Genomic DNA, 20,405 nt, shown 5'->3' with positions numbered 1-20,405 from the left:
TTACACACTTTTATTGAAAGTGGATGAAGTATTAATTAACAATCAAATAAAGAACATGTAGTCTTTTCAACACATTAGATATGTCATGATGACATCAGGCAAGACTCTGAACATGAAAGTCCATTCCATTTTAAGACAGGAGAGAAAAAAAAATGATATGCAGCTCCTTGAAAGAATGCTTCAAATTTCTGAGGATTGATTTCTAGTCTTCAGGCATTGATTAACTAGGTCAAATCAACAAAACTCAACCTACTATCAGGCTGGAGATCCAGTTAGATTCTGGCATCTTCCTGTAAAGCTTACTGTCAGGGGTAAGAGATGCTCTAGGAGGACAGTGACCTTTGTAGGTAGGTATAAGGCATCTGGACCAACAGAGGTAGAGATGGTGATGGAGAGATGCTAGGAAACCCTGCATAGATAAAGTCTGTACACATGTGTAAATCATAGCTCATCATCCGCAGAATCCTTAAACTACTTAAATTGTGTAATTTGCTAATTCACTTTCAGGTTATTCACAAAGATAATGCTCATGCTTACCCCTTTGTTAGCTACTAATGAGCCATGGACTACCAAATCTATAAGTGATATTAAAGTTCTTTGAGGATCTATGGGTTCTAAAAAAAATCTGTGTAATTCATAGAATAAACAGGTGTGACGGTGGTGCGAGACTAGAAGAGTTCTACATGGGGCTTTGGGAGTTAGTGGGTATAGTTTGTTTTCTTCTTAATCTTATGATACATGTAATTTGTGAGGTTATGTAATTAGGATTTTGATAAAATGTATTCAAATTTTGGGACCTAGGAAATGAATTAAAATATTATTTAATTTCATAGATAATAAATTGAACAAAATAAAACCAATTATGTTTGATAAAATACCATTTCACAGAAAGCCAATGGATGCACCATCTGTAGTATTTTCCCTCCAAATTAAGAGAATGGGTATGGTGTTATGCTATTAAACAAAGATAAGAAGAAAATAGTGACTTTTTCTGAGTTGAGGAAATAATTGGGGATCAAAATTAGAGGAAACTCTCAAGAGACTTGTGGTCCAAATATCACATCAGTTGGGAATGATTTTCCTTGCACAGTGACCTCTTGAGGGCGCCCTTGACCTCAGCATTCCTCAGGCTGTAGATCAAGGGGTTCAGCATGGGGTTGAAAAAACTGTAAAACAGGAAAAGGATCTTCTGCTGCTCTTCTGGGTGCTGGGACTTGGGGGCCATGTACATGACAATGGCACTGCCAAAGAAGAGCCCTACCACACAGAGGTGGGAGGAACAGGTGGAGAAGGCTTTCTTGCGACCCTCCCCTGACTGGATCCTCAGGATAGTTACCAGGATGCGTGTATAGGAGACTAGTATAAAGCATAGGGGCCCTACTAAGGCAAACACACAGGCTCCAAAGATGACAACTTGATTGAGCGTTGTATCAGCACAGGCTAACTTGAGGACAGATAAGATTTCACAGAAGAAATGATTGATTTCACGAGGTCCACAGAAAGGCAGCTTCAGGATGAGAATTAAATGGACTAGAGCCAGAAGAAAGCTAACTATCCAGGAAACAGCAGCCAAGATAGTGCACACTCTCCAGTTCATGATGACAGTATAGTGTAGGGGGTGACAGATGGCCACAAATCTATCATAGGACATCACCACAAGGAGGACACATTCTGTGTTCGCAAATGTCAAAAATAGATAAGTCTGCATCATGCAGCCAGCAAAGGAGATGGGCTTCGTCTCATCCAAGAGGTTTACCAGTGTTTGTGGCACTGTATTGCAGGCATAGGCAATGTCCACAGTGGCCAGATTGGAGAGGAAGAAGTACATAGGAGAGTGCAGCCTGGGCTCTAGGCAGATTAATCCAAGGGTAAACCCATTCCCCAACAATGTAAAGATGTAACAGAGAGAGAACAATGCAAAAAGAACTAGGTGAATCCTCTGGCCAAGACAGAATCCCAGCAGGATGAACTCTGTGACCATCGTCTGATTTTCTTCCATTTTTTCTATGAAGGAAAAATAGAAAGTACTAGGAGATCCAATTATATTAAAACAACTGTTTTTTTTTTAGGTCGGATTTTTTTGGTGGGAAATACTTTTAAATACACTCTTAGAAACTTATTCAAGTAAATTAATGAGTTAAACAATGGTTATCAAATAGTAAAATTGTCTGTCCTTCTACTCACACTTAAATATTGGCATCCAATTTTCAGAGAGGAAATATTTCAGTAGTTACTGACCTGGAACCACTGGCACTGATGTAATTAAGGACTAACAAACCTATATGAACAAAATCTCATGGAATAGTGTTTAGTTGCATGTGTGTTATTCTTCTAGGGAGTTACTAGATCATCGAAATTATACTGGAGCTTTAGTAGACTAATGTTAGGGGAAAAAAAAAGAATGTAGATTGCTTTGGTAGAAATCAGGTTGTTGTTACAAATTTTCAAATAATTATTTACAAAAATTTAAATCGTAACTGGAGTATAAAGGCAGTTCTTGATGGACAAAAATAATTGGTGCCTTATAGAATAGAGCACATGACCTGGGATGCTATGAGAAAGAAGTAGCTAATAGAAATAATACTTAATTATAGTTCTATATGGAATTATATTTTCATTTTAAACATAGATTATACCTATATATAATAGAATCAAAATGTTTATTCTTGTTTTGATGAATAGTCAGACATCAATGTTTAATAATTTGACAATTAGGTTACTGAAAGTTATTAATTCGCTCTACTCATATTTCTACACATAGAAAGTAGAGCAGTTTGTGTTGGGTTGAATAGTGTTACAAGCCTAGCACTGTGTAAAGTAGGCAAGTTTTGTGTTCCAATAAACTCTCATGGATTTGAAGGGTGTCCATGATTTGGGATTTTTCTTGCATTATCTGTTTTGACTTCCCTTTCTTGGATTTTATCAAGATAAAATTAGTCTAAAGTGAAAATAATGCAAAAGGATACTCATCTTATTCTTCTTTTCAAACCTTACAAAAATAGTTGTATTTTGTTCTTTTATTCTGAATCATGTGTGTGTGTGTAGAGGTCCAAGGACAGGTTTCAGAAGCTGGCTCTGCCCTTTCACCTTGTGAGTTCCAGGAAATGAGCCTGAGTCAATGTGATTGATAGCAAGCACCTTTACCTTCAGAGTCATCTTGCTCTCCTACTCATTTTCCTTTAATTTAATTCTTTCTATTGTGAAATCCTAAATAAAATAATTTGCTATTTAGACACACAATAACAACAACAACAGAACAAGATGACCTCAGCATCAAGGATTGTCGTAGTATCTGTAAGTAGGCAATTGCAAAAGTATTGGCAAGTTGATAATTCAGTTGGCTACTTTACAGAAATCTGAATGAATAAATTAGGGATAAAACAGTCTACAAAACTGGCTCTGTGATTTTGATTTTGGATCACAATTTCTTCATTAAGTCTTATTGAAACACAACATGACTTCTAATGAGAATTTAGCCAGCATCACTTCCTGGACAAAATAATGTGAAGCTTAGCTACTTTCTCCAACAATTAGTGCTAGGAATACACTGAGTTAGGCTAGTCCCCTGTTTAACTGTCATCTCCAGCAAAGGATGTCAAATGTTTGCTGAAGAATTATTATCAGACACAAAGTTGAGTTCTTAAGGAAACAATGGTAAAATCACAGAATTTTATATAATTGATGACAGGAGTGACCTAGAAATGGAAAGCTCTTTCCACTTGTTGAATGTAATCTCCCAGAGGCAGGGCTGGAGGATTTGACCAACCAGTGAGCTAAAATATAGCTACTTCATGAAATACTTGTCAGGAGAAAGCGTGAAAAAATGGACACAGATGGATGTGGAGTGTAGATCCCATGACTGTGAAGTAGCATTTGTCAGTTTACGCAAAATGACCTACAGGAAAGGGGACAAGGGAACCAGGTGAAGCAAGAATACAATATGTCTGCACTGTATATGGATAGGTTAGTGACTGGCCATCTGTCACCTTACTTGGTTTGATTTCTGACTAGTTCTTCTAGCTGTCATTTCACATTATTTTCAGCTCTTGACAATAATCCCTTTCCTTAAACAGGTAACCCACCCTACATGATTAACAAATAGTAACATGATTAACAAAATTCTCTGCTTGTGTTTCAGTTATATCCAGTTAAAATGTCATCTGGTGACTTAAATATTCTAGAGTAAATATTTAAGTAAGAGACATTTTTTTTTCTGTATAGCAAAACTTCAACACTTAAACACTCCATATTTAGAAAAGCAAATCTCGAAGTTTGATGGACATTTGTCTTTTCTCTGTAGTTGCAGACATAGTCCAGACAGAATTTGTAATATGACTTCCTGTTGTTTACCAATTGTACAGCTCAAATAGAAGCCTGGTTACTTGTATGTAGTGAGAAAGAACAGAAATCGAATTAGTTCTCTTGTTTGCACTATTATTAAGAGAGGCTTTGCCGGGTCATCTTATGGGTGACTTTACTGAGTGATATCCTAAGCACCAAATACTATGGGACTACAAAATAGGGTAGGTTGATGGAACCAGTATTGTGAAGACTTTATTGTAAAAATATCTCCTGAACAAAGAGATTCATATAAAGGTAAGCTTTAAATACCAAAACCTTGTAAATAGAACACTTAGTTTCTTGCCATTTTGTCCTTTTCTCACTTTGCCACATGATCAGACACCTCTGTCCATTTCCAAACACACTCCACAAATGTATCCTCCGGGCTTCAGACGATTTAACATGGACTTATTTTTTTCAGCACATTCTACTTGTCTGAATACACTCTTAAAGCTATGTTAAAAAAAAGGTATGTTTAAGATATAGTCTTGACATTCATTTGGCTTCATATTCCATTGGAATAAAATTATTTTCATAAGCTTAGCATGTATTTTGACAGTGGTGATATGAATTAAATGTAACCGTTATGAAATCACCAACATATATTAATTGTTCTGAAATAGAGCATTATTCTGTAACATATCCTACTCTTCTACTACAATTATTGTTGAGTAGGACAATCATTTCACATATTTCATCCAAGCTCACAGTGTAGAAATTACTTACTATTCATGTAGATTAATGACCATGTAAATTCAGCATCCATAGACACAATTGATTTCTCTTCCTGATTAATAAAGAATGGTAATAACTGAGGGAGAGCAGACGAAAACCGAGAAGCTTTAACAAATCTGAGAGGACTTAGGTAGTAAAGTAAAGCCAGGCACCCTTCATATCTGAACATTAAACCCAAGGATTTCAGAAGAGGAAGCATCTGGAGGTTGGTACAGATCCTGTATCTTCAGATCTTTCATGGAACTGTAGAAACTTTTCCACCTGAAATGCATGTGCATACTCAGAGAAGGAGGTAGTGTTCTCTCAGGGCCCAGCATAAATGCCAGTCTTTGAGGGAATCACAGGAAAGGTTATGTCATGAAATACCCTGCATGCTCACCTCTGCTAAAAGCAGAGAGGAAGCAATTGTGTTTTTCTATTTCTGTTCTTATCTCCAGCACAAAATTAGGAAACATAATCATCGAACATACCTCTGAGACTACAACTCTCATTAGAGTCCCTAAGTAATTCTCATTATATGAGCTTATAACTTTCAGAATAGCATTGTTTCCAGTCTCCAGAGGATTCTGGTAAGCCTGCCAAGAACCAGGGCCACTGGATGAGCTTCTGGCATCCAGTCTGCAAGTCAGCTTGTTTTCCATTGAATTTAGTTGCCCTGGGCTGAAGCATAGATGGCAAAAAATGGCTCTAAAACTAATCTGATTGCAAGTTGCACTCCAAGGTGGGGAGATGCTGTGAAAGCTGTTTAGAGAGTCATAAGAAAGGTTGGGAATGATATTTTCTAGTTCCATCCATTGCCTGTAAAATTCATGATGTCCTTGTTTTTAATAGCTGAATAGTATCCCATTGAGTAAATGAATCACATTTTCTGTATCTATTCTTTGGCTGAGGGACATCTGGGTTATTTGCAGTTTCTGGTTATTATGAATAAAGCTGCTATAAATATATTGGAGAATGTGTCCTTGTGATATGGTCGAGCATCTTTTGGGTACATGCCCAGAAGGTATAGCTGGGTTTTCAGGTAAAACCATTTCCAATTTTCTGAGAAACTGCCAGATTGGTTCCGAGCCACTGTACAAGTTTGCAATCCCACCAGCAATGGAGGAGTGTTGCTATTTCTCCATATTCTCACCAGCATCTGCTATCCCGAGTTTATGATCTTAGCCATTTTTATTGATATAAGGTGAAATCTCAGGGTCCTTTTGATTTGCATTTCCTTGATGACTAAGGATTTTGAACACTTATTTAAGTTCTTCTCAGCCATTCAGTATTACTCTGCTGAGAATTCTCTGTTCAGCTCTGTACCCCATTTTTAATAGGACATGCATACTATGTACTCACTGATGAGTGGACATTAGCTATAAAGAACAGGATACCCACAATATACCCCACAGACCCAAAGAAGTTAAACAAGAAGGAAGACCCAAGTACGGATGACTGACTCTTACTTAGAAGGGGGAATAAAATAGTCATAGGACACAGTTGGAGGGAGGTAACTGGGTGGGAGAGGGGATGGGGAGGGGAATGGAGAGATCAGGATGAGGTGTGGGGACAGATAGGAGAGAGGGCCAGAGGGTTAGAGGGCTAGGAGAATGAAGGGAAACCTGTAGCCGCCAGGGGTGAGTGGTGAGAGGACTTTCTAGGAAGTCACAGAGATCAGGTTTTTTTTTTTTTGGGGGGGGGTTCCAGGAGTCAATGCAGGTGACCTTGACTGAGATATCTAACAGTGGGGATATGGAATCTGCAGCCAGACAGGAACTCCAATGGAGGGATAAAGGTATCACTGAGCCATTAAACCTTTAACACAAAAAGTGTTCTGCTTCCAAGATATGCAGGGATAAAGACGAGCAGAGACAGAGGGAAGGGCCAACCAATGACTGGCCCAAATTGAGACCCATCCCATGGGCAAGCACCAATCCATGACACTATTAATGATACTCTGTTGTGCTTGCAACAAGAGCCTAGCATAACTGTACTCTGAGAAGCTCTACCTAGCAGCTGACAGAAACAAATGCAGATACCCACATCCAAACATTGGACTAGCTTAAGGATTCTTATGGAAGAGTTGGGGGAAGGATTGAAAGGAATAGGAACTCCACAGGAAGACTAACAGAGTCAACAAACATGGAGCCCTGGGAGCTTTCAGAGACTGAGCCATCAGCCTAAAGAGCATACACAGGCTGGACCAATGCACCTGGCAAATGTATAGTATATCTGCAGCTCTGCTCCAGCCAACGACTGGAGTGGGTAGGGGCTGTCCCTAAAACTGTAGCCTGACTGTGGAATCAGCTCTCCAACAGGGCTGCTTTATCTGGCCTCACTGAGAGATGATGCACCTAATTCTGCAGAAACTTAATGTGGCAAGTTGAGGGGTCCCCAGGGATGCCCCAGCATCTCAGAGTAGAAGGGAATGCGGTATGGCGGGAGAAATTCTGTGAGGGGCAGATCTGGAGAATGGCAGCTTTTGGGACATAAGCAAGCAAGCGAACAAACAAACCAACAAATAAGTAAGGAAGAGTGAAGAGTCCAAGGAGAGGCTAAAGTATTCTAGAAAGACATTGGGGGACCTGTTTTAAGGCAGCACCTTCTAAGGCAGGAAGCTCAAATGTGAATCATCACTTGTTAGTGCTCATCCAACTCCTTCTGAAAGGTGGAGCAGAGGTGGCATGCTTCAGTAACTGACCCATCCTGGGAAGACAGGAGCATCTTCAAGGTGGTGTCCCTTATGAGTCACCATCTCTCCCAGGATAATGGAAATACACAGCGCTAAAAGCATTTTTATTTATTTATTTTTTTTAATTATTTATTTTATGTGTATGAGTTCACTGTAGCTATTTTCAGGCACACCAGAAGAGGGCATCAGATCCCATTACAGATGGTTGTGAGCCACCACGTGGTTGCTGGGAACTGAACGCAGGATCTCTGGAGGAGCAGTCGGTGCTCTTAACCACTGAGCCATCTCTCCAGCCCCCAGCATTTTTATTTTTATTTATTTTTTATTTTTGTTTCTTTCTGAATTTGGACACTGGAGAAATAACAATTGTAGCTGAAGCCACACTGAACTTCATAAAGTATTGAGTTTATTACATTGTGATCCCAATCTTCTGGAGTTAAAGTATAAACCTGAGAGAGATTCTCACATTTGTCTCATCGTTACAGGTCACGGGCATCTCTGTTGTGAGTCTGCATCCATGATGAGGAAAAAATACTGTTTTTAGGGAAACCCAACCTTTCTTACATGAGAAGCCTTAGAAACAGAGGCTGCTCCATAAACATTTTATCTTCTTTTTGCATCCAAGAGAACAACAACTAATGTAAATGAAACTCTCATGGTAACCATAAGAAATCTTCACCCTATAAACACCAGTCATAAAGAATCATTCTAGTCAATGAGGCTGAGAGCTTAAGTCAGGTCAAGTTAAACATAAAATTTCATGATGACAAACAAATTGAAATTCAGAAAACACATCACCCAAATCACTTTTACTGCATAAGCAGGATGGGACAGCCTCTGTTTCAACAAGCTGTCACTGTGGAAACAGAAACACATGGAAAATGTAAACACAGGAAACAAAGTTTAACTGAAACAAATATGTTTATAAATGTTTGTATTATTTTTAACCAGAAACAGAAACAAGAAAACTGCCTCTAGGTTGTAGTAACCCGAAAAATCTGTATGAACAGAGTCTAATAGAAAACATTTCTTTACGATCAACACACATTTTAGGAGAGAAACCTGAAAAATTTGAGGATAGTAGTTAAGGTTTACATTTAAAAATACAACAAAAAAACTCTTAAACTTTAAAAATTCTTGAGAAAACATAACACCAGTAGCTATCACTGTCACTCAAATGTACTGTTCAAAGCTTTTATCTTGTGTTGGCTTTCCCGAAGAGATGTAAACAAATATCCATTTGCGCCATATACAGCACAGATGATAGACCAACAAAACAGAACCACCCAAGTCTAGCTTAATGAACCAGTAAATTTTGGAGGGTCCTTACAGGAGTGTGGATGATTAAAAGGCAGCTTCATGTCTGAAGAGCCTATCTCAGTATGGGTGAGGACTCAATGAAAGCTGCATTTTCTGAAGCTGGACATGACATGCAGGCTGCATGGGTGGATGGCGAGTGTCTTTCTATAGCAGTTGTTAATGCTTGTGTAATTATGAGGAGAGGCTTTATGTATTTCCTAAGTTTCATGACCATCTTGAGACTTGTGAGTTTTGTTTTCTTCCCGAACTTCATAAATATAATTTACTTTCTACGTCTTAAGCTCACTTGTTCCAGGAGAAAATATTTCAATTTGAAGGAACTTCTGGTTAGTACTTACTGTTTTAAAGACTAAAAATGCTACATAAGTATAGGAATGGGCACAACCAACTGTTCAATCAGTACTAATTGAAATAACAACATTTATATTATGGGTTAGCATTATTTGCTTTGTAGTGGGCATTCAAAGCTCATATGCTTAAAGAACTGCTAGAATTTTAGAGCAATAGACGTAAAACATAACTAAAACAGGAGGTACAATCAGGACTCCACATAAAACATCCTCAGAGAGATTTGTAAAGGAATCTTTCCCTATTGTGGGAGGAGCAACTAAGATGTGGGAGGGTGTGTCTTCAGGGTCACACTTCCTGGTAGTGTTCTGAGTAGAGAGTACTGATGCAGTTCTGAACTGTGTCCTGACTGATTGTACTTTCAAATCGCAGGTGTTTATTTTGAATGCATAGATCCTGGGAATAAAGAAGACAGTGTTTGTGATAGGGTTTATTTTTCTTGGCTGCCCGGGTTACTTTAACTGGGACACAGGGTAAAGGTAAGTGCTCGTCTTCATACCATGTAACTGTGACTGGCCATAACTACCAATATGAGGCTATATCATCCTACCCATTTACATTTAGTGTGGGTTCTGTTTTCCCAACAGAGATATAGACAGAATAACTTAGAGCAACTCCTGAGGCTGTGGTAGATATGAAATTAAAACCCTGAGTTATACCAAATCAATCAGAAGCATAGGTCAGACCCGGAGCATGTTATTGCCAACTGAAGTGGGGTAGGCTTGTGAGAAAGAGCCATTATTACCTAATGAGATAGGACGTTATCTAGTATTAGATAGCTGTTAGAGTTCAGTTGGAGGACATGCACCTGATGATCACTGGAGAGCAGATTATTTGGTTTGTAGAGAAACAAATATTCAGTATCAGTGTTGAAAAGCACAAGCACAAGAATGGAAAAATACTCCAACCTTTGAAAGAAACTAAATATCCAAACGAAAAACACACACTAAGAAAAATACTTCTAATATTTGCTTTTGTGGTGACAGTGAAAAAGACTGGAGACATGAGAGTACATTATACCTCACGTCAGACTAAAAGATCTTAGGAACTGGAGATATGAATCTGTGTGTTAGGTGCTTTCTATACAAGCATGAAACTTGACTTCAGATCCTCAGTGCCCACATAAAAACCAGGCATGGAAGGACACACCTAACCCAAATGCTGCAGAGGTAGAGAAAACTTGATCCTAGGGTCTTGCTGGCTAGCCAGCCTAGCCAAAGTAGCAAGCATCAAGTTCAGTAAAGAGATCCTGCATCAAAAACTAAAAGGGAGATCAGTAAAAGAAAATACTCAAAGCTGACCTCTGACCTACACACACACACACACACACACACACACATACCCACACAAACACACACACATACGTGCACACATGCATGGACACAGACACTCACACGTGCACATGAGTGCACATGCACACAAAAATGCACACACATGTATATCTGACACATGCATATATATGTGTATGCAGGTGCAAGCACTAGCAGACAAAGGGATACATGTACACTTAATGATTTCATAGATGACTCATTGAGAAATTACTTATATTTGGGAATTGAATACTAGTCTCTAGTTTTTACTATGTTGCAGAGCCAGCTAAGTACAACTCTATCTTGCAAAGCTTCTCATGGAGGGCAAGATGATGCATCTGTATGTACAGGCTGATGGAGAGATGCTGGGAAACAATGCATGGAAATGTCTGCACACAGATATAAATCATAGTTCATCATAGTGTGGTTGTAGAAGAATACTACACTATTCCAATAGTTTAACCTGATTTTCCCTTTCAGTTTATTCAAGGAGACAATGCTCACATTTATCCTTTTACTAGCTACCAATGAACCGGATGAATCCCTAGTCTATAAATGAAGCTGCAGTGACTTTACTGTCTATAGTCGTTAAAGAGATATGCCCCTCTTCTTCCTCCTGCAGTTCTTGTTTTAATTCTGTTCCTTCACTCAGCAAACAAGTTAACATCCTAACATGCGTCAATAGCTTGAGTATAAATGTTCTTGGTCTCACAAAGCACAACTAGATGTCCTGTGTTTCCTGGACCAGAAAAGTACAATTGCAGAAGAATGAACCAGTGTGTGATCGGCTTTCAGGATCACTATATCTGGGTATAGCTTGTTTTCCTTCTAAATCTAGTGCAATCTATGAAATTACCTAATTACCTTAAAGGTATAATGGCATGTAGTATTTTGGGCCTTGAAAATGAACTAAAACACTCTATAATTGTATAATCAATCCAGTTGGAAATTAGATACATCTGATAAAGCATTGTGTCTATACTTTTTTCCTACACCTACAGAAGGAAGATGTGTTCTTATCATCAGGCACAGAAAAAAAAAGATAATGTGAATGTTTCTGTATTTGAGTAATTGGAGACTAACATTAGAGGAAACTTCTGAGGCTGGTGGTTCAAGCACCATACCAACTGGGAATGAATTCTTTTGCACAGTGCCCTCCTGGGAGCATCCTTGATTTCTGTGTTCTTCAGCCTGTAGATTAGGGGTTTCAACATGGATTTTAAAAAATTGTAAAACAAGAAAAGGCTCTTTTGTTGCTCTTCAGGGTGATGGGACTTGGGGCCATGTACATGATGATGGTGTTGACACAAAAGATCTCCACCACACAGTAGTGGGAAGAATAGACAGAGAAGGGCTTTCTGAGACCCTCCTATGACTTCATCCTGAGAACAGACACCAGGATGCATCTGTTGGAGACTAGAACCAAGTGTAGGGGCCCCACTAAGATGAACACAGAAGCAGTGTACATGATGACTTTGTTGAGTTCAACTTGAGGACAGACAGAATTTCACAGAAGAATTGATTGGTTTCATTTGTTACCCAGAAGGGCAGACTCAGGATGAGGCTCATATGAACCATGCCAAGGAGGGAGCCACACACTCAGATGTGATAGCCACAGTAGCACTGTCTCTCCAGCCCCTGATGGAAGAATAACAGAGTGGATGATAGATGGTCACATACTCATCATAGGACATCACCACTAGGAGGAAACCTTCTGAGTGTACAAAAGCCAAAGAGAGAAAGAAAGAGAGAGAGAGAGAGAGAGAGAGAGAGAGAGAGAGAGAGAGAGAGAGAGAGAGAGAAATGTGTCATTCATCTGGCAAAAGAGATAGGCTTGTAGGCTTGGATGGATCTAGGAGGTTTACCAGCATCCGAGGCACTGTGTTGTAGGCTTAGGTAATATAGGTAATGCCAATAATGACCAGATGAGAGAGGAAGAAGTACATGGGGTTGTGGAGTCTGGAACCTCAACAGATTATTCCAAGAATGACTTCTATCCTCAGCAAGCTGAAGGCCTAGAAGAGAAAGATTTGGAGCTGGAGCAATGCTTCAGCGGTTAAGAGCACTGACTGCTCTTTCAGAGGTCCTAAATTCAACTCCAAGCAACTACATGGTGCCTCACAACCATTTGTAATAGGATCTGATGCCCTTTCCTTGTGTGTCTGAAGACAGCTGCAGTATCATATACATAAATAAAAAATTAATCTTAAAAAAAAGAAATATGCAAAAAGAGCTCAATGAATCTTTGGGCCAAGGCAGAATCCTACCTAGCAGGACAAACTCTGTGCCCATTATCTGATGTTCCTCCATTTCCCTATGAAACAGAGATGCAGAGAACTGAGACACAACTATTTCTAAGAGAGATGTCAATTTTTGACATTGTGACATCCACAATTTGACTCTGTCATCCATGAATGTACTAGACACAACTATTGTTTACTTGCTTTAGTCATGGAATGCTGTTAGTATCTACCGCTAGGAACTTAATTAATGAAAAGTTAAAAAAGTAATAGTTATAAAATTTGTATAAGTAAAAAACAAGTAAAATAACTAGTCAGACATTCAATTTTATGAGAGAACTGTGTCATCAATGATTATTTACTTAGAACCATTGAGGCTAAGACTGACAGGAACCAGCACATCGACACAAATAAAACAACAGGGAAGCCCTGATCATTTTTGGACTTTATAGGTACAAAACTGTGAGAGAATTTCTGAATTTCAAAAAACACTCTCAAAAAGAATAGCACCAGAAAAGAAATAATATGAATTGCTTTGGTAGAAGTTTTTTTGCTACGGTGAATATTTATATCCTGATTAACTAGAGATTGAGTTCATAATCTACTCAAAGGAAATTATAAAATAACATTTTTAATCATTAATATTGTTTTTGATGGACAAGAATAAATTATGGGTATTTACTTGTGGAATGCAATTTAATGTTTAGATACTTGAATATAACCTAGAGTATTGTGAGGTAGTGGGAAGGATTTTGCAGAAACAATAGCTAGTGATAATGACCTATGTTATTGGAGGATCCACTTAAATCCTACATAAATCCAACATACCTCAAACATCAGACCAATGCAGATGACAAAAATGTGTTGTAATCAAGCCACTACTGATTGATCAGGGCTGCAGAACAGACTCAGGAACTGAAGTATGACCCTCAAGGGATATTGTGTAGCATATTTAAAGGATGAGGCAATAAGGAGAGGGAAGTGGGGAACTGGGTGGGCTGTAGCATTGTCCAATCATATTTTGACATAAGGGGTTGAGCAAGGGGGTTTTCCATCAACCAGTATAGGAGTTGCTTCCTGGGTCTGGGAACATGGACTTAGTTTGATCTTGCCAGCAAGGTGAAATAGTTGTCCTTGATATGTCTGGACTCACACAACTGTTTCTTTACAACAGAAGTGGTTCAGTTATTGGGAAAACCTCAGCTCTGCTGGGGCCTGGGACCTTGAATTTACTTTCTCCCTATGATTAAATAGAGTCTACAAATGAAGAATGAAGTGGTAGCACGTTTCTTTTGCTGGTTTCTAACAATATTATATATGTCTTTATCTATCTATCTATCTATCTATCTATCTATCATCTATCTATCTATCTATCTATATATGTGTGTGTGTGTCTGTGTGTGTTTGTGTGTATGTGTGCGTGTGTGTATTATTGTCTTGAAAGATAGAAACAAACTAGCATTTGTTAATTTGGCAACTGGTTCACCAAGTTATTGAGAGAATCACTAATTTACCAGATCTTTCTATTGGAACCCATAGAAAATAGGTCATTTTGTGTTTCATCAGCTGTATTTACAAGCCCAACAATGTTTAAGCTCTCTAGAATTTGGAAGCTGGGAATGGCAGGTGTGCAAATATTCACAGAGAAAAAATTTTCTGTGCACCATTTGATCAGATCATTCCATCTATATTTCTTTTTAATAAAAAAGCCTAAAGTAAAAATAAGCTAGAGCCTCTTTTTATTGTTAATCAATCATTTATATTCATAACACATATCATATCTGAAATTCATTACACATTAATTTGCCACCCAGACAGCAGCTGGCTTCATCATCAAGAATATTCATAATCTTTATGAGTGGTGCAGTATGGTGGTGCATAATTTTAATCCCAGCATTTGGGAGTCACAGGAGGGCAGTCTCTGAATTGGAGGCCAGCCTGATCTACAGAGTGAGTTCCAGAAAGGGGGAAAATGTTCATATCCTTTACAAGTAGGCAGTGGAAAATACTCATAAATTGACAATTCCCTTTATCTGTCATTTGATAAATGTCACTATTGTCAAGTTAGTGATAAAATAGTCTCTTCATTGGTTGTATGCTAAGTTGGGAAACTTGGCTTTTTGATCATAATTTCTCTAAGAAGTTTTGTTGACATTCAGTATGGTTTGGAGTGAAAACGTGTATTAGAACTGTTATATGTTCAAAGTAACTTAAAGTCTAGTTACCTTCCCACTGTGTGAGATATAATGCTGAGTTGGTTCCATTTCCTAGTTTAACTGTCACCATTACACAGGGTGATGTTAAAAAATGTTCTCTTAAGAAGTTAGCATGAGAGATAGAATTGCATTTTGAGAGAGAAAGACTTGCAAAATCCACACACAATGGATGAGAATAGCAACCCAGAGGTGGAAATAAGACAATAGATGAAAGGAAAGATGGAACTGGAGAGTTTAAGGACTTCTCAAAGGCCACTCTTGTTGGATGCAGTCTCCTAGGAGCAGGACAGTAAGATTTGGTCAAATCATTAAGCCCAAATATGGTCAGCTTTATGAGATATGTACAAGGAGAAAGAGTTTAAATAAAAAGGAGGAGAAAAAAGAGGTGGAAGAGGAGGAGGAGGAGGAGGAGGAGGAGGAGGAGGACAAGGAGGAGGGAAGGAAGAAGAGAGGAGAAGGAGGAAAAGGAGGAAGAGGAGGAGGAGGAAAGGAAGAAGAGGAGGAGGAGGAAGAGGAAAGGAGGAAGAGGAGGAGGACATGGATATGGAGAGTGAAGGCAGCACTCATCAGCGTAAGCAAAATGATCTTTACCAAGGGGAGCAAAAGAATCAGGAAACACAAGGATCTTAGTTCCTTGGTGAATGGATGTCTGTAAGCTGTAGAGATGAGTATCGTGATTTGTTACCAATAATCTTACCAATCATGAGTCTCTGTTTCTCTGATTAGGTCTTCTTGGTGTAATTTCATGTTTTTTAACCATCAGGTAAGAACTTCTTTTCTTGAACAGATATCTCTTCTGGAAAGCAAACTATTATTAGAAGAATTCTGTGGTAGTTACAATTATGTTTTGAATTTTAAATAACCTATATTTATATACTATAGCTTATGTGTTTTGGCATAGCATGATGTTGCCCCCAGAGAACACATCTAAAGCTGGGTCTAAAGTATACTGACCAGATCCTGGCCAATTGAAAATCCCTTTAAGCAAGTTTTGGGGCAAAATATATTTTTGTTTCAAACAAAAACAGAAATCTCTAGTTTATTTGAGGAAAGAAATGACCAGATGGAAAAATAACCTAAATAATACCTTTCTTTCTCTTTCTCTTTTCTAATGTATGGTAGGTTGGTTTCATGTAAGGAATTGAATAACATTTTTGAGTGGTTGCCAAACTGTCTTTTTTTTAAAAAAAAAAAAACAATTTATTTATTTTTATTTTATGTGCATTGATGTTTTGCCAGCATATATTTCTGTATGAGGGTCTTACATCTTGAAGTTACAGTTGTGAGCTACCATGTAAGTGCTGGGAATTGAATCCAGGTCCTCTGGAAGAGTAGTCAGTACTTTTAACTGCTGAGTCATCTCTCTAGCCCCAAGTGTCTCATCTTGTTATTTAATAAAATTTATTAAGTTTATTTAATTAAGTAGTGTGCAAATAGAACCATGTGTGTGTGTGTGTGTGTGTGTGTGTGTGTGTAGACATCGAAGAACAAATTGCAGGTATTCTCTCACTCACGTTGTGGGTTTCAGGGATCAAACTCAGATGGTCAGGCTGACTGCAGGCACCTTTACCAGCTGAGCTATCTGAACACTAACTGTTTTTTTTTTAACACATAAAATTCAGGACTAAAAAAAAAAAATAATAAAATTCAGGACTGCCAACTTTGGGATTGAAAAAGTCAGAAGCGTGAGCATCTTTTCAGCCCAGCCGCTTTGATAAAACAGTCGTGTGGTGCTGTTTGTTTCAGATCCCTGACAAGTTTCACATCCAACAAGTATGTATAAAACTTGCTTCTAGCAGGATTTGAGCCCTAGAATTTTGAAATATTTCCTTCTTGTGATCTGTATTAAAGTAAGATCATGTAAATCTGATAAGAACAGTGGAAGACTTCACAGAGTGTATGGCATGTCACAGAGTGTTTGGCACTTCACAGTGTTTAGCACTTGGATGGACTGCACACTTCACTTTTTATCTTTTTATTTTTATAGCTGTGTGAAAACAGAAGAAAACCAAGAATTCATTTTCCTATAATCTGCAGGGATTATTAGCAGTCAGGCATGGATTGGGGAGTTCAGAGGTCCCTGCTCCTCAAAGCTGTTGATAGATTCAGAGAGATGGAGAGGCATTGCCTTCAGCTGTGCATCTGCTGGTGAGCTCGCCAAGTTGCTATGGTTAGTTACACTCCAGTGCTCACAAAATGATCCTGCTTAAATTAAATTGGCCACAGAACAAACTCAAAGTCAGAAATCTGGGACAGGGAGGAGGAAGGAAGTTCAACAGAAGCGAGAGGGGTATAGTATCACCCATGGCTGCTTCTCCCTTGAGGTAGTCAGGCCAGTTGCAGCACCAGGCTCGAGTGGAGGGAGGGAAGCTTAGCCAGGCATAGATACAGGCAGGATTGTGGTTTGTGGTGAGTGTGCGGCAAAGAACACACACCAGGGCTTCAGAGAACTGGCTCAGTTCATAGGGGCTAACAAAGGCAACCTTTGGGGGTGAGTGTACATCATTGGCAGAGGTCAGGATGCTGTGGATGCCTCATTTCTATGAGAAGGATTTGCAGGAGTTGATGGACATGATTTTATAAAGGGAAAGGATGTTTATCCTGGCTACCAGCTCCTCTAGTGATGTAAAGGTGGGAGGCACAGGGTTATGTGCTCAGGGGCAAGCAGACTCAGAGCAGGGGTGTGTGATCCTACTCCTGCAGATCTCAGGATGAGATTTATGGGTTATGGACACGCCTGGACCCCACTTTCTCCAGACATGCTCCTCTTGGTCCCATGGCTCCCTGGGCCAACAGGATAAGAGAGAATAGGAGGAGATAACAATCAGAATGCGTTAGGTACATATATAATGCTGTCAAAAGCAATCTTAACTAATAAGACAATTACACGTCTCTGTTTAATGAACCATCAGCCTCTTCCCTACAGTATTAGGCGTGGGTAAAGCAGAATTCATAAACAGTTTCACATTATTAGTCAATTGTTCAGCTCAAGAGAATCCTTCTTATTTGTAAGTAATAAGGAAAGATCAAAATTAAATTTTTTGCTTGCGTAGTTGTAAACATAGACTTTGACAAGTTATTCTAAGGAGTGAGAATTGATGCAGCAAATGGTGTTTTAAAGGCAGAGATCATCCTGGATGAGCAAGAAATAGAAAACCACTATCACTAGTTACAGTTCATCCCATAATTCCTTGGAGGCTGGTAATAATTGATTACCTGTTGAGTGTCTCCTATGTACCAAATACTGTAAGAATATAAGAGAAGAGGAGAGAGAAAGGAAAAAGGACCTTTAGATACAAACATTAGGTATAAAATTCTTCTGAAAAGAAAACTTAGGTGTAGTTGGCTATCTCACCCTGCTCCCTCTTTGTTGTGATACCTTAGACACAGTGTCTTCCCATTTTCGTTCCATCCCTACCCCCCAATACTCATTCTCAGTATACAAAAGATCTATTTATTTACTGAGTACGTTTTAGGTGTCTGAGTATGTCTATAAAACTGTGCTCAACGGGAGGTCAGTATAAAACATACATACAATTAGTCATCATTTGGCTTTATATTCCATTGTAGCAAATGTATAAACACAGCATGTGTTTTGACAATGTTGACAAGAATTAGACGGACATTTAAAAATAACTGATATGTATTAATTCCATGGGAGCAGAGCATCATCCCATATCTACCATATTTTTTATTAAGTAATAAAATTATTCTACATATTTCATTTACACCTGTAAAGTGGAAATTCCTAACTCCTCATATAGAATGTGAATGATGAGTATGTGCGTGCACACATTGTACTACACACACACACACACACACACACACACACATACACACCTCCTATAACAAATTTGCTTCTTTTCCAGATAGAGAAAGAGTGGCAGTGACGTGACCGTTGAGTAAAGGCTAGATGCCACAGCTCATCTGGGAGGAATTAAAGGTACAGTAACCTCAGGGTAGGACCCAAAGATTTCAGAAGAGGAATCAGAGAGAAGCTGACACAAGTCCTGTCTCTTCAGAGCTTCTATATGGCCACAGTATCCTCACTGCTGTGCCTTTCTTAAATATTGCAGAATCCACAGGAAAGGAGGTTTTATTCTCTGGGGCCTCAGCCTAGTTGGCAGCTCTTGAGGGGTCACAGGATCATGAGACTCATGCATACCCACCTTTGCTGGGAAGCAGAGACAAACAGTTATGTTTTCTGTGTCTACTCTCACCCCCAGCAGGACTCACATTAGGAAACATACACGGCCATCCAGCACACCCCAGAGACACCAGCTCTCATTACAGTTCTCAGATACTTGGCATTATCTGTCCTCAAGGTTCCCAGAACTGCACTGTTCGCAATTTCCATATGGTTCTGATAAACCTGTCAGGACACAGAACCAGTCTCTGAGTTCCTAGAATTCACGGTGCCGTTTAGTTTCTCCTTGGTGGAGCTTGGGTTCCTTGGAGGTGTAGCAAAAGTAGGAAAATAGGACCCAAGTTACCTCCAAGGTGTGGAGGTGCTGTGGGAGCTTGTAAAGAAGGCATGAGTAGGACTGGGGAGTCCAAGAAGGGGCCTTTGGGGACATGACTTTGGGGACTTTCTTCTAGGGCACAAACCTCCCAGAGAGGTAATTTTCTGTGAAGTGAAGAGATTATGAGTTCAGGCCCTCAAGGAAGAAGGAAAAGATCTTTTGACATGAAAAAGTATGATTGATCTATGGAAGGCTCTAAAGATACTGTGTAAGATATTGTCATATCATTCATAATCTCCTTTACTATTTTTACTGGATACAGAGATGTCAGAGTGTTATTATGTTGGTCAGTCATGGACTATGCAAACTAGCTTCTTATAGCATGATCTCACGGGGAAATTCGTCATAATTGTCCAGTTTTCAGTGCATTACAGTCTGTGTTCCAATTCCCCTCACTCCTGTGACTGCAAGTGTACACAACAATCACAAATAATAGCTCTAGCTAAAGAAAAATCTTGGTGCTTTACTGGTCATTCATAAATAGTACAACTTCTTTTTTTTTCCTAGCTTTTTTTTTTTGAGACAGGGTTTCTCTGTATAACCCTGGCTGTGTCCTGGAATTCACTTTGTAGACCAGGCTGGCCTCGAACTCAGAAATCTGCCTGCCTCTGCCTCCCAAGTGCTAGGATTAAAGATGTGCACCACCACTGCCTGGCTCCAACTTCTTTTTTTATGTTATGTTTCAGGACATCTGGTAA

The 20,405-nt window shown here is 39.0% G+C and overlaps 1 protein-coding gene and 1 pseudogene across 1 annotated transcript; both read right to left on the bottom strand.

Moving 5' to 3' along the window:
- Window positions 1-1,057: 1,057 nt before the first annotated feature.
- On the bottom strand, window positions 1,058-1,999 carry LOC114628531 (olfactory receptor 2A1/2A42-like). Its single transcript, XM_028776418.1, has one exon. The coding sequence runs from the start codon at window positions 1,997-1,999 to the stop codon at window positions 1,058-1,060; it is 942 nt and encodes a 313-aa protein (XP_028632251.1).
- Window positions 2,000-11,750: 9,751 nt separating this feature from the next.
- Window positions 11,751-13,038, bottom strand: LOC114628559 (annotated as a pseudogene).
- Between the last annotated feature and the right edge of the window lie 7,367 nt (window positions 13,039-20,405).

Source organism: Grammomys surdaster, unplaced genomic scaffold (genome assembly GCF_004785775.1).
Source record: "Grammomys surdaster isolate TR1022 unplaced genomic scaffold, NIH_TR_1.0 269, whole genome shotgun sequence".
Taxonomy (NCBI): Eukaryota; Metazoa; Chordata; class Mammalia; order Rodentia; family Muridae; genus Grammomys; species Grammomys surdaster.
The sequence above is the reverse complement of the archived record's forward strand: the minus strand, read 5'-3'. Positions and strand labels throughout refer to the sequence as shown.